Genomic DNA, 12,314 nt, shown 5'->3' with positions numbered 1-12,314 from the left:
GAAACCACAACGCATGTGAAAGCTTTCTCTGTTTCATCTCAGCGCTGTTTTGTTGCAAGGCACGGCACTCAGGCACCGGAGATAACTCCTGTGCTCGCTGCACGGCCAGGGCTGCTGGAGCGCAGTCGCTGCATCCTCCATGGGAGCTAAGGGACAAGCATCCATGCCATCTCTGCCTTCCTGCTGTTAAAAAAATCCTTGAGATTCCCTCATCCTCTGGTTGCAATTAGCCTTGTTGGCTTCTTCATGAGAAAATACCACCGAGAGGTTCTACCACCAGTTCTGCAAATTAGCAAGTAAAAACACTGCCTCGCAAACCATACTTTGTTTATATCTTTCACCAATTACACGTGTTTGAATCATTTATGAGAATGCTTCATAACATGCCTGTAAGCATTCAACTGTAAGCTTGGTAAAAATAATCAAGCATTGGTAACGGGCCAGTTGGTACAGCCTCTGCTATGAAGTCTTTGCTTCGAGGTGGGGAGAGACAGCCAATCTGCATGGGATAAATGAGGCTATAGGCTAAACATCAACATAAACCAGCTGAATTACAGGTCCCAAGATAAAGAGACATTCAAAATTAAGCTGCTGCCTTGCCCAGCAGCTGATCTGGAAGCATATCACACACTGGTCAGATTACTGATCAGCCTGTTTCTGAACTGTTAAGCAGTAGCTCCATTGACCATCATCCCAGAGGACTGCCTAGTGACTAACTACAGCAGTCCCCAGAGAAGCTGTGGCCTCCTGGATGCAGAAATAAAACTGCACTGAAGCTGCTGATAGAACAAGGATAGGGGTAGATTTATTAGTGAGGCAGCAGTCACAAACCTACCAGCCAAAACAGAAAGACAGTATCGCTGGTTACTGAAATAAGATTCCGTGTGCTGAGAGAATAAATGATAAAAACCCATAAAAAATAAGAATACTAAAAACAGTAGCCTTCAAAAGCTTACTTTACTAAACCAGTTGTACTTAATTTTTAAAGGTACTTCGTTAGAGGCTAGTCATTCCTTTTAGTGACAACTAAACTTCTCTATTAATCAAATCTGACCTTTTATTTCCTGACATCTTATTTAAATACAGACTTTTTATTTAATAACCTAAAGCCAGGGAACATGTAATTCGTGCCACCTACCACCTTGCAGGGTGCGTGAGGTTTCACTTTACCCACTGTGAAGAACATCTTAACGTGAACACCCAGCTACTTCCCAACATGCTCAGGGACAGGGAGTCTGTCCATGCATGTGCCTTACAGACAAACAACCAGAGAGAGTAAATAAAATTACCTCCGCAGTGGGGCATTTTCCTCGATGTCCTCCAGAGTCTCCAGAGAAGATCGCTGGGAGATCAGCCGACGTCTGCAGAGAAAACGGAACACAAAAGATCACCGTGGGTTAGAGGCCATAAGAAAGTCCTCAGAGCTGTTATTTAGTAAAGCTCGCAAACCGCCATTCACTAGCCCAGCCGAACCTTTGGATAGTAACCAATTCTGTCCCGTTCTACTTACCTTACTAAATCAATTTGATCCCAACCAGAAGCAAACTTACTCCATACAAGCTTCTACAGCAAAACAGACGTAGAAAGTTCCCAACAGCTCCTCCTCCTCAGTTTGTGCTTTCAGGTTTTCCCTCCTTCAAGCATTTAACACCCACCTAACACCAGTCCCACGTTTGCTGTGGTACAGCTTGCAATGCTACAAGCACAGTTCTCTGACAAAATAATGCAGACACGGATCTACAGAGACCACCTGTCCTTCACACTGCCACAGACAACACTTCTCTTTGCCCCTTGCCCTTTTTGCCAAATCCATGCCACTCATTCTCAGTGATGTCCATCTCATCACTCCTCTGAGGAGGGACTGAAGAGACATGAAAGATGACGGAGCCAGCCGTGCTGGACACAAACCCTCAGTTTAAAAGGGAGCCCTGACCACCCCTCTGAGAAGCACAGATGAGTTCCGTCCTATTATCGAGTGCACCCTCAGCAAGTTTGCAGATGACACCAAGTTGTGTGGTGTTGTGGACACGCTGGAGGGAAACGATGCCATCCAGAGGGACCTCAACAGGCTTGAGAGGTGGGCCTGTGAGAACCTCATGAAGTTCAACAAGGCCAAGTGCAAGGTCCTGCACGTGGGTCGGGGCAATCCCAAGCACAAGTACAGGCTGGGCGGAGAATGGATTGAGAGCAGCCCTGAGGAAAAGGACTTGGGAGTGCTGGTGGATGAGAAGCTCAACATGAGACAGCAATGTGCACTGGCAGCCCAGAAAGCCAACCATATCCTGGGCTGTATCAAAAGGAGCGTGGCCAGCAGGTTGAGGGAGGTGATTCTGCCCCTCTGCTCTGCTCTCGTGAGACCCCACCTAGAATACTGTGTTCAGCTCTGGAGTCCCCAACACAAGAAGGACATGGAGCTGCTGGAGTGGGTCCAGAGGAGGGCCACGAAGATGATCCAAGGGCTGGAACACCTCTGCTATGAAGACAGGCTGAGAGAGTTGGGGCTGTTCAGCCTGGAGAAGAGAAGCCTCCGGGATGATCTTATTGCAGCCTTCCAGTACTTAAAGGGGGCCTACAGGAAAGCCGGAGAGGGACTTTTTACAGGGGTGTGTAGTGATAGGACAAGGGCCAATGGCTTTAAATTGAAAGAGGGCAGATTTAGACTAGATATAAGAAAGAAATTTTTCACTCAGAGGGTGGTGAGGTACTGGAACAGGTTGCCCAGAGAAGTTGGAGATGTCCCATCCCTGGAAGTGTTCAAGGCCAGGTTGGATGAGGCTTTGGGCAACCTGGTGTAGTGGAGGATTTCCCTGCCCATGGCAGGGGGGTTGGAACTAGATGATCTTTGAGGTCCCTTCCAACCCTAACCATTCTATGATTCTATTTTAAACCAGTTTTCTACGGCACAGTCAGACCTCTCCTCCACCTTCAGTGAAACGACGTAAGAAAATCCCAGCGTTTCAAGTTTTCCAACTGTTCTAGTGGGCGGGGAAGAAGCCTCGGTACAGGCTCGGTTTTAGCAGCCACTGCTGCTGCACAAAACGAGGAGCTGCACTCGTTCCTCCAAAAACCACCGTAAATACAAAAAATAAACACAGAAGATACAGCCCACTCATAAGCACATAATGAAAAATGAAGCTGGCGATCATCAAAACGACCCTGTTGGTGGGTGTCAGGCAGCTGTGACGGGCAGTGGAGCCAAGGCGCTGTGCCGCAGCAGCCGGCTAGCACCATGAGTGTCAGTACCCATTGCTCCTGAGGGCAATTGCTGGGGTGTGCCAGTGATTTTATGAGTATGAACTTAAATGACAAAAGTCCTCAGAGACTACCACTATTTTTTCCCCCAATTACCCTAATATCTTTCCTACCGAGCTGCCTTACTCCCTTGATCTGCAAGTAAAGAGTTTCCAGAATCTCAACATATTATGAGCACCCCTATGCTTGGAAGGGTGCTCATTAATTTATTCCTGGGCTGTGTTTTCATGATAAATTGTTTTCTCTGATGCCAGTGTAGGTGGTTTCTAATCCTTCTTGCAATTTGCTAGCCCCTCCAGTTGTGCTGCCACAACTGTTCCTGCAGCCGTGCTACAAATCTGATTACCAAAATGTTTTTCAGTTCGAAATAACCCTGAGGTTCAGGGATTCAGTTTACTACTAGTTCAAACACCAGATTTCTATCACTGACCCCAGACAACACATTTCAGGACAGTTTGAACGGGTATGCGGCTTTTCATGTACTTAGAAGATCATAAAAAACCCCTCGAACGATTTATAGAGCAACTAAGTGTGAAGCGTAATCCTCTTAGGAAAAATATGCAAAAACCTAAATCCCCTCAGGCATTGTCTAAACTAGAATTTTAGAAGATCTGGTGCAAGATAGGACACACCTTCAAAACATGAAGGAAAAATAAAGTCTGCATTTCAGAGTGTGCTGAACTTGGTGGCATAGATAAGGAAGAAGAGACCAAATATCTGTCTCCTGCACCCACAGGTGCTCCCTTGGCTCCATCCACAGGGGACACAGAGATGCTCTTATAGAGAGAAATTCAGATCAGGAGGAGCTCCCCCTCCATTTTCATTTATGTTGGTCCATAAACAAAAGTTGGAAGCTTCAACTACCAGCACCAATGATGTAGCAGATGACAGCTGTTGCTTTTTAATACCTCTTTATACGTCATTACCTTAATAACATGCCTAAATGATGGTGTCCTCTCATCTTGTGGTGTTACAACACCAAAAGCATAATTGGAGTGTTGTTAGTCAAAGAGAGATAAACAACAGTACAATTGTGCCACCTTCTTTGTATTAAATTTATTAAACTAGTCACACGGTATTTCCCCATGGTGCCTGTTAGATGCCATAAGGCATTTGTGCAACACCAGACACGTATTCCAGCTGCCATCGCAACCCTCCTCCAAGCCTCTCCTCGCCCAAAGTTACGCACCATCCTCAACTTCATTGCCAATGGCTTGGTGGAGATGAGTTTGAAGATCTTACGCTCGCATCTGATATTAAGGCAGATGCACCGGTTGGCAGAAACACATGCAACTGCACTTCATCAGCTCCAGGGCACCTTTAAACGCTGGTCATCCAGTTGCCTGCTGACTGTTCAGATTCCTCTGGCTTCCCTTGCCAGTCACAACTTCTTAAACCTAGGACCAGGGATGCTGCCTCTTGGTTTTTGCTTGCTAACCTGGATGGGAACTGCTGCCACCCCTCTTGGCACAAAAGAGCTCACATTGATTTTCACCAGTAGTGACTGCAGTATTTTGGAGACCTAACATGGCAAGTGAGCCTGCACAAAGAAGCAGCGGAAGCTCTTTGCTCACCCAAAGCTGGGAGAGGAGCACCGATACGTGAGCTCCCTCTCAACTAGTGCGAACATAAGCACGACTCTGGATAAATTAATCTAGGAAGGAAGGAAGGAAGAAGGCAGATAACCTCCCCCAAATCACCAGCAATGAAGAAGTGCACAAGTCCCACAGAAGTCTGCAGTGATATGAACGGGGGCTGCCCCAGCCCAATCCCCTCCCTATGCTGGCATCAGTATCAGTGAGAGCGAGGACATCCAGTCCTGCATCCAACCCAGCTGAAAACCATCACATCTTTCACCTCTCCCCAGAATCATTAGTTTTAATCGGTTCAGCTCCCGGCACAATGACAGGAGCACTGGTGAGGTGGATTTGCAGCAACTTTGCTGAAATCAGTTCATACTGCCCGGGAATAGCACACTCTTTTCACTGGAGAAGCTCAGCCGCAATGAAGTATGTGCAATTATTCCACTTTATCTTAAACCTTTATTTCAAGGCCTAATTAAGATGACCTAAATACCAATATTTATAAGCTTTCCACAGCTGGATATTATACTAGAAATGCCAACTAATGAACCTACCTGCTGTGAACCAAGTCACATCCTGTGCCACACACAGAGGTTAAAAACAACTCCGGAAAAGCAAAGCTTTTGAAAGGGTGTTCCAGGGAACACAAGCAAAACCAGTTCTTCATTGCCTTCATTAAAAATTAATCACCTCAACTGGTGTTTAATATTTAAATTAATTTATCATCTTTCTTTCTGCAGGCAAGCAGTCAAGGCTTGTCTACACAACTTCTAAAAGGGTTATTTTTCAAAAATTGAAAAATAGCAGTTGGTATACGTAGACACTTGCACTGAAATAACCCAAACTGTTTTATATCACACATGACCATCACTCTGATGTAAAGCCTTGTTGATATCTATTTTATAATAAAAAATGTTCCATTTCAATGATAATTACAGGAAAATCCTTCTGTTGTTAAGGAAGAGTATCCATAGGCAGAGCAAAACAAAATAGCACTATGTGATTCATACAGAATCTGGGCTTTGGGATAAGTCTTTAGGCCGATGCATTTTCAATATAAAATGCTTTAAAACTTGTGCAGAGTAAATGTCAGCCAGGTAACACACACTAAAATACAACTGCCCTTAATAAAAATTAAAGATGTTTCAGTAAAAATGTTAATTTTCCCTAGTTCAGGCAAAACCTTAAAAAAATTCCTCCTAGTTTAACTACCACATCCTAGGTACACTAAGCTCACCCCCCTCTCCCCGCACCTCCATGCACACAGAAGAAAACAGTTTAGCTCTGGAAAGATGATGACCTCCTAGTTCTAACAATCAGCCCCTGTTGGACATTATCCATCACGGTCTCATGCAACTTAATGGGTTTTTTTGTTTGTTTTAAAATCATGTAATACCATTTTCTCTTAAACATCTATCTAAATTTTTTCTTTCCTGTTTCCTCCCTGTTCCCTGTACAACTGTTACATGAGCCCAGAAATAACCAATAGCCTATAATCAAATTCCAAGCCCAGTCCAATGAAAGAGACTAAAGAGATATTTGATGCCCTGGTATTTTAAACAGCTGTTTTCCAAGATATTCATGACCCTGTTTGCATGCTGCATTTATCTTTGACCAGCTGTCTGAATCTGTGGAAGTTTTTTAAAATCTAAAATGTTGTCTCCGTTTCCCCTCTCCAAAGTTAGATTAACACGTGGCTCAGTTGCAAAAATGAAATAAAATACAAGGACAAATAAAATAAAGCAGGTCTGTAACCAAAACAGCAAATAGCCAAAGTGAGTAGACTGCAAAAAGATTCATCGTAACCCACCATCAATCCGTGGAAAATTATCTTCACTGTCAATTGCTGCAAAATACTCAGCTCAATTATGTTAAATATACAAAAGCTTAAGCCCCATAGACAGGAGGTGATAAAAAAATGGAGCTGCAATCAGAACACTGGATAAATTCATCCAGGAAGGAAGGAAGGAAGCCGATGATAATCCAAGAGATAAGGAAAAATAAATCCATGTGTAATGACTTTCTAGCACAGCTACAAAATCGGGAAGAAAAAGCTGCATTTTAAATACACCTAATTTTTGTGAAAGTTGTGGGTGTAGATCCCTCCTGCTTCTGTTAAGATCACAAACCTGCAAGTGCTGAAGCCAGTAGCACGGGTGCTGCTGGCTCCCAGAACAAAAGCATCCCTCAGGACAAGATTCTCCACTTCGTCTGAGACAACTGAATCCCTTCAGAGATGCAGCGATAACGGGACATATAAGTGCCCCATCTGAACATCATCTGAACATCTGCCAACTGCATTAACGCTGATGGGAGAACGTAGGAGGGCAAAGACGTTTCAGCAGGTGAAGACTGTTGGTAGTCCACATGCCCACTGGGTCACCTCCTCCCTTCAGGTGGCCAGGGAAAATGAATGTGCATGAACAAGAGACACGGGGCAGAAACATTATCTTAATGTTTCTATTAACATTAACACGGGGCTATTATCTTCTCATCACAACTGCATTTCTAATATTGTGGCTTAGGAGCATTGGAAAAGCAGAAGACTGCTCGGCACTTGGAAAATGTTGAATTCCTTATTTTCACTGTGCCTTCATCACAAAAGATGTACCCATTGCGCAGGAAGACTGCCCTAGATATTTACACAAGAGGAGTGGAAAGAAAGTCATTATAAAGTGATGGGGAATGAGACCAGGATATCTGCAAGGATACCTCAGAGCCTGACTAGAGCTGTAAGTGGAGGGCTTCCCTCTGCCATCCATCCACCCTCCCGAAAGATGCCAGCTCCAGACTCAAAGAGAAGCTCTTGCCCAAAAGTCAACCTTCTGTTGCTCAAAAGCCAACCTAGGCCTCTGCAAACATTCCCTGGGGAGTTACCAAAACACGCTCTGGACATGCAGCTCCCATAGGTCAAACCAGGCAGAGCATCACCTCGATCCCACCTCTACGGGAACAGCAACCCTAGGGCTCTTTTTTTAATTGTGCTTCATGTTGTTCCCTCCAGCACCAAAATGGCTTGACCAGTAAAAGGAAAACAAGGAGAGTACTCAATGAGATCTAAGATCAGGCTTCTAGGTGCTAGAATGGGGAAAAAAACATATTAAAAGTAAATATATATATATATTTCATAATAAAAGTAAAAACATATAGAATCATAGAATGGTTAGGGTTGGAAGGGAACAGAAGCACAGCTGCCGGCTCTCTCCAGGGCCAGGGCAGCAGGCGGTCGGCAGAGAGCTGCCAGACGCTGGCAATGCCCTGTCCCCAGCAGCCTCAGCCCCTATGTCACCCTGGGGAAACCTACAAGTTCCTTCTCTCCGATTCCTCCTCAGTCTGCCGGCTGAATGCCTCTGCCCGAACTCTCAGGCTAAGCTGCTGTCAATTAATACGCTCTTCTGAAACATTATACAAGACATCAGCTGTGTACGAATCCCCAGTCACTTCCTGACCCCTGACTCCATGACCCAGCACGAACTCAGATTAAAGACCCGCTAATGAGTCACCTCTCGCCCTCCCTCTGAAGTCCTTACTGGGATTCCTATGACCCAGCTCACTTTCTTCCTATCTTTTGCCAATATCACAGGAAGAGAGAGGAAAAACAAACCATGAGACTATTAAAAATTATTAGGAGAAAGAGAGTTTCCAGGAGCTACCCAAACTGATATAAAGCAGTATTTAATTGCGTTATCATAGTCACACAGCAGAGCCATTCTCTGCAAACAACATCAAACTCCATTCAGGACTTCCAAGCTGCGCAGTGTACTTGCAAGGCTGCCCACAACGGAGCTAAAAGCATCTGACGCACGCTGAAAACGGGTTATTTTGTTAATTCAGCAGCCCAACCTGAACACACACAGAATATACCAAGAGACCTCCACTTTGCTGTCACCTACGTGCAAGGCAGGATGCAAACACAGTTGAAGATCGCAGCGTTCTGCAGCGGATTGTGAAGAAAAGTCTCCGACACAGAAATCCTGAGCTAGCAGGATCCCCAACCACCTGGTCCTCTTGGGATACATACTGCAAGGAGAGAGACTTTCAAACCTTCAGCTAGCAATAGGAGAATAATGCCATGTCAAATGCCCCCTCAGTCTCCATCAACCTTTTGGGGGTAAGCAGGAAGATGGGCAGAAAACAAGGGATGAGAGGAGAGCTATGGCATGAACATGTCTCCACGCCAGACTCCCCTCAAACCAGATATCCCTGCACTGAGTATCCTACCTATACTGCCATCCAACTCCTTCTCCAAGCCTCGTCCTCCCACAGTACCCAATGCAGAAGCTTCGAACAAACTGCTGCCTGATGACCTGTCTGCACGTAACATCTCAGTGCAAAAAATACCTACATTGTCATCCCGAAGGTAGGACTTTTTTGTGTGTACAAATCACACTCACATCAAATACAGAGTATGAAAAGAAAGACGTAAGAAAGAATGATGGAAGTCAACACGACAATACTGAAGCATCCTGCTGACCGTTCACAGTGTGGCAATGCAACGTGAGGCTCTGTTCACAAATTATGACATAGCTTTACACACAAGATCCTTCACATGGCCCACTAAATTGTAGCACGGCTCTGTCCCAGTGTCTTGGAGGGATCACCTGGATTTGGCTGTATCAAATATAAAATCAGGAGCACCAGCACTGCAATGAGACAGGGGACTTAGATTACAACTGCTGAGAAGCAAGCCGCTCACGGACAAAGCATTTGCATAGCATGCATGTGCGCACGCACGCATGCATGCATGCATAAAAACAGAAGGTATGGTGGAACTGGTTTTGGGTTTTTTTTTAGCATCTTGCACAATTCAACTTGATATATTAATTATCAGTCTTGCTAGAAGACATGATTCTGAGAGGAAATGCATTCAAAGTTAGGCATTAATATGAAATCTCTAGTGAAGGCAAAAAAACAGGGTTTGAGTCTAGGGAGAATGGAAAAGCAATCACCACATGTTTTTGATTCTGGGGACCCTTTCATTTTCACCTTCCCCAGCTGGATTCCCAATTGACCGAAGATGGATCTTGTTTGAAACCTACCATCTTCCCTCTGCCAGCAGCTGCCTCTGCACCCAACCCTCCTACTGTTGGCTCTCCCCAAGCCATAATGAGGAGCTACAGCTGCAGTTCAGTAAGATTCATTTAAAGACAGCAGAGCTTTCACAGATCCTGAACCACCTAAAATCTACATCCTCTATTATCTGTAACCCATGATTTACAGATTCACTGTCTCCACTTTACTGACTCTGCAGCAATGTGATAACTTTCAGAAGGCTGGTGCACAGTGATTTATTTTGAATATGCCCAAACGCTGCCACAGCTATATTTTTCAGAACAGCCATTACCTCATAACCTAACACATATTACCATAAGACATCAATGGGCACCAGCTTAATTAAAGACACCCAAAACTAGCAAAGGAGCAAACAACAAGATTAATCATCCGTCCTTATAAAAACAAGGATGCTCACCAAAGCAGATAAAATAGCACTGTAAGGAACATACAAACTCTCTGTCTTTATGTCCTTTTTCTACAGTAAAACCCACACCATAATAGCTTTTGTCTGATCAATATTAATCTAACAGATTCTTAATGTGTCATTTCTGCCTGACAAACTCTGTGCATTGTAAAACAACGAATATTTAGATCTGCCCATAAGCAATGTTGCTCCTTAAAAGTCACATTCTAAGGATCCCTATTCCTAAGAAAAGAAATAAAGAATCAACATTTAAACCAAGAATACTACTTAAGTAAGGCAAGCTGCAAGACCAGCTTTTAAAATATCAAATCCCATAATGTTCTATTTCAGAGCAGCCAAAGTTCTGGAATTAACTAAGAAACTCACTTGCAAGTCAAGGCTATATGCAGTAGATACTATAACACATGGAAACACATATATGCATTACTAAGACATCGGAGAAAAAGACTTTAATTGTAGCCTGTGTATATAGCTATGCAATTAAAAGTGCTGCCTCTTCCTGTTTGTTTTCCTCTATTTCACTCACAGTATTTTTTAGGTTACCTACAGCCCTACCTCATATCCCTGTCTTGCGTCCAGATGCACATGTGCTATCTAGGTACACATATTCTGCAATCCTACATCTTAACATTAGGCTTAGAAGAGATCTGAACCAGTACTAATAAATCTCATTGCTAAAAAAAAAAAGTACCCTAGTTCCCGTGAATTGCCTGGATAAAGTTCTTCTGATGGAAAAAAGAAAAGCCCAATACATGAGCAGGGCTTAAAGACCAAACTGAACAAGCGAAAGCTCACATAAGGCATTTCATGCACGAGATACGAACACTGACACGGGTGGCAGCAATCAGAGTGTCTACCGGTGCATACTTTGGGTTTAGTTCTGGGCATGTTTGCTACAAAATCCCCCAGGATTGGGCGCTTTTCCCACCATTCTATTACATACCCAGGAATCAAAGCCCTCCAGAGAGGTGGTGGGAGTCCCCATCCCTGGAGGTGTTTAAAAACCGTGTGGATTTGGTGTTGAGCAACTTGGTTTAGGCACCCTGACAGTGCAGGGTGAATGGTTGGACTCAATGATCTTGAAGGTCTCTTCCAACCAGACGATTCTATGATTCTCTCCCTGGCCATGCATTGCTAAAGCCCAAGCCATTTCATACAGTTCAGAGAAGTCAAACATAGGATAGCTTAGACATCCAATACTTGGATATCAGTGATATCTGTGATAACCCAAGACAGTCCAGTGCCATAATTTTAAATATTACTACATCCACAGGGATTAATGCCCTTTTGTCTGTTGGTTTTAAAGACATTTGAGTAGGAAGAGATGTATTTACTTAAAACCATATTTGCCATAATGGAAGACGCATTTTGAAAACAGTAAAACAAGTTCCATTACTAAAGTAAAGGAAGATCCTTATTGTCCAGCAGAAGTGTTTCAACGTGCCTGCAAGCTTGCGGGCCTGGGGCTCGCAAGAGCGAGCTTGGATCTTCCCTGCTTTACTTGCTAGGGACAGATCCTGGAGCCAGTCAGTATAATTGCTCCAGGAAAAGCAAACTACCTCCTCTTTCCCTCCATCCCTGCCACTGTGACCAGGCACAGCATCTTCCTCTTATCAGGCACTGGGTTGATAGGTGGTAGCAGAGGATTAGATCATTTTCTTCTCTCTCTGTTGAAGTCCCTGGCTCAGCATGGTATACCATAATTGGCACAGTCCCAGCCTGAGGTTGTTCTATCCTGGTACAGATCTCTATTAAAAATTTAAATGTTTTCAGAAACCAGTTTACTCTATTCAGAACACTTAGTTCATATGATCTGCAGGGCGAAAGACCAGCTACGAGCTGAACACGATGGTACAACTTATCACAGGTACACAAAGACTAACCGTGGTTTAGAGGGTGACATTTAAGAGATCAGATCTCTGAGAGGAACCCTCACTGCTCCCTGCTCTCATTATTAGGGGGATTCTCATAATAACGGTAATATTTGGTTGTGTAGCTGT

The 12,314-nt window shown here is 44.1% G+C and overlaps 1 protein-coding gene across 1 annotated transcript in view; it reads right to left on the bottom strand.

The window, feature by feature from the left end:
* CABLES1 (Cdk5 and Abl enzyme substrate 1) overlaps positions 1-12,314 on the bottom strand; it is a 72,176-nt gene that overhangs the window by 33,176 nt on the left and 26,686 nt on the right. Inside the window, exon 2 of the mRNA XM_086609230.1 lies at positions 1,290-1,361. Coding sequence (XP_086465356.1) covers positions 1,290-1,361 — 72 coding nt within the window. The remainder of the gene's footprint in view (positions 1-1,289; positions 1,362-12,314) is intronic.

The sequence above is a fragment of the Tauraco erythrolophus genome, chromosome 3 (assembly GCF_009769465.1).
Source record: "Tauraco erythrolophus isolate bTauEry1 chromosome 3, bTauEry1.pri, whole genome shotgun sequence".
Lineage (NCBI taxonomy): Eukaryota > Metazoa > Chordata > Aves > Musophagiformes > Musophagidae > Tauraco > Tauraco erythrolophus.
The sequence above is the reverse complement of the archived record's forward strand: the minus strand, read 5'-3'. Positions and strand labels throughout refer to the sequence as shown.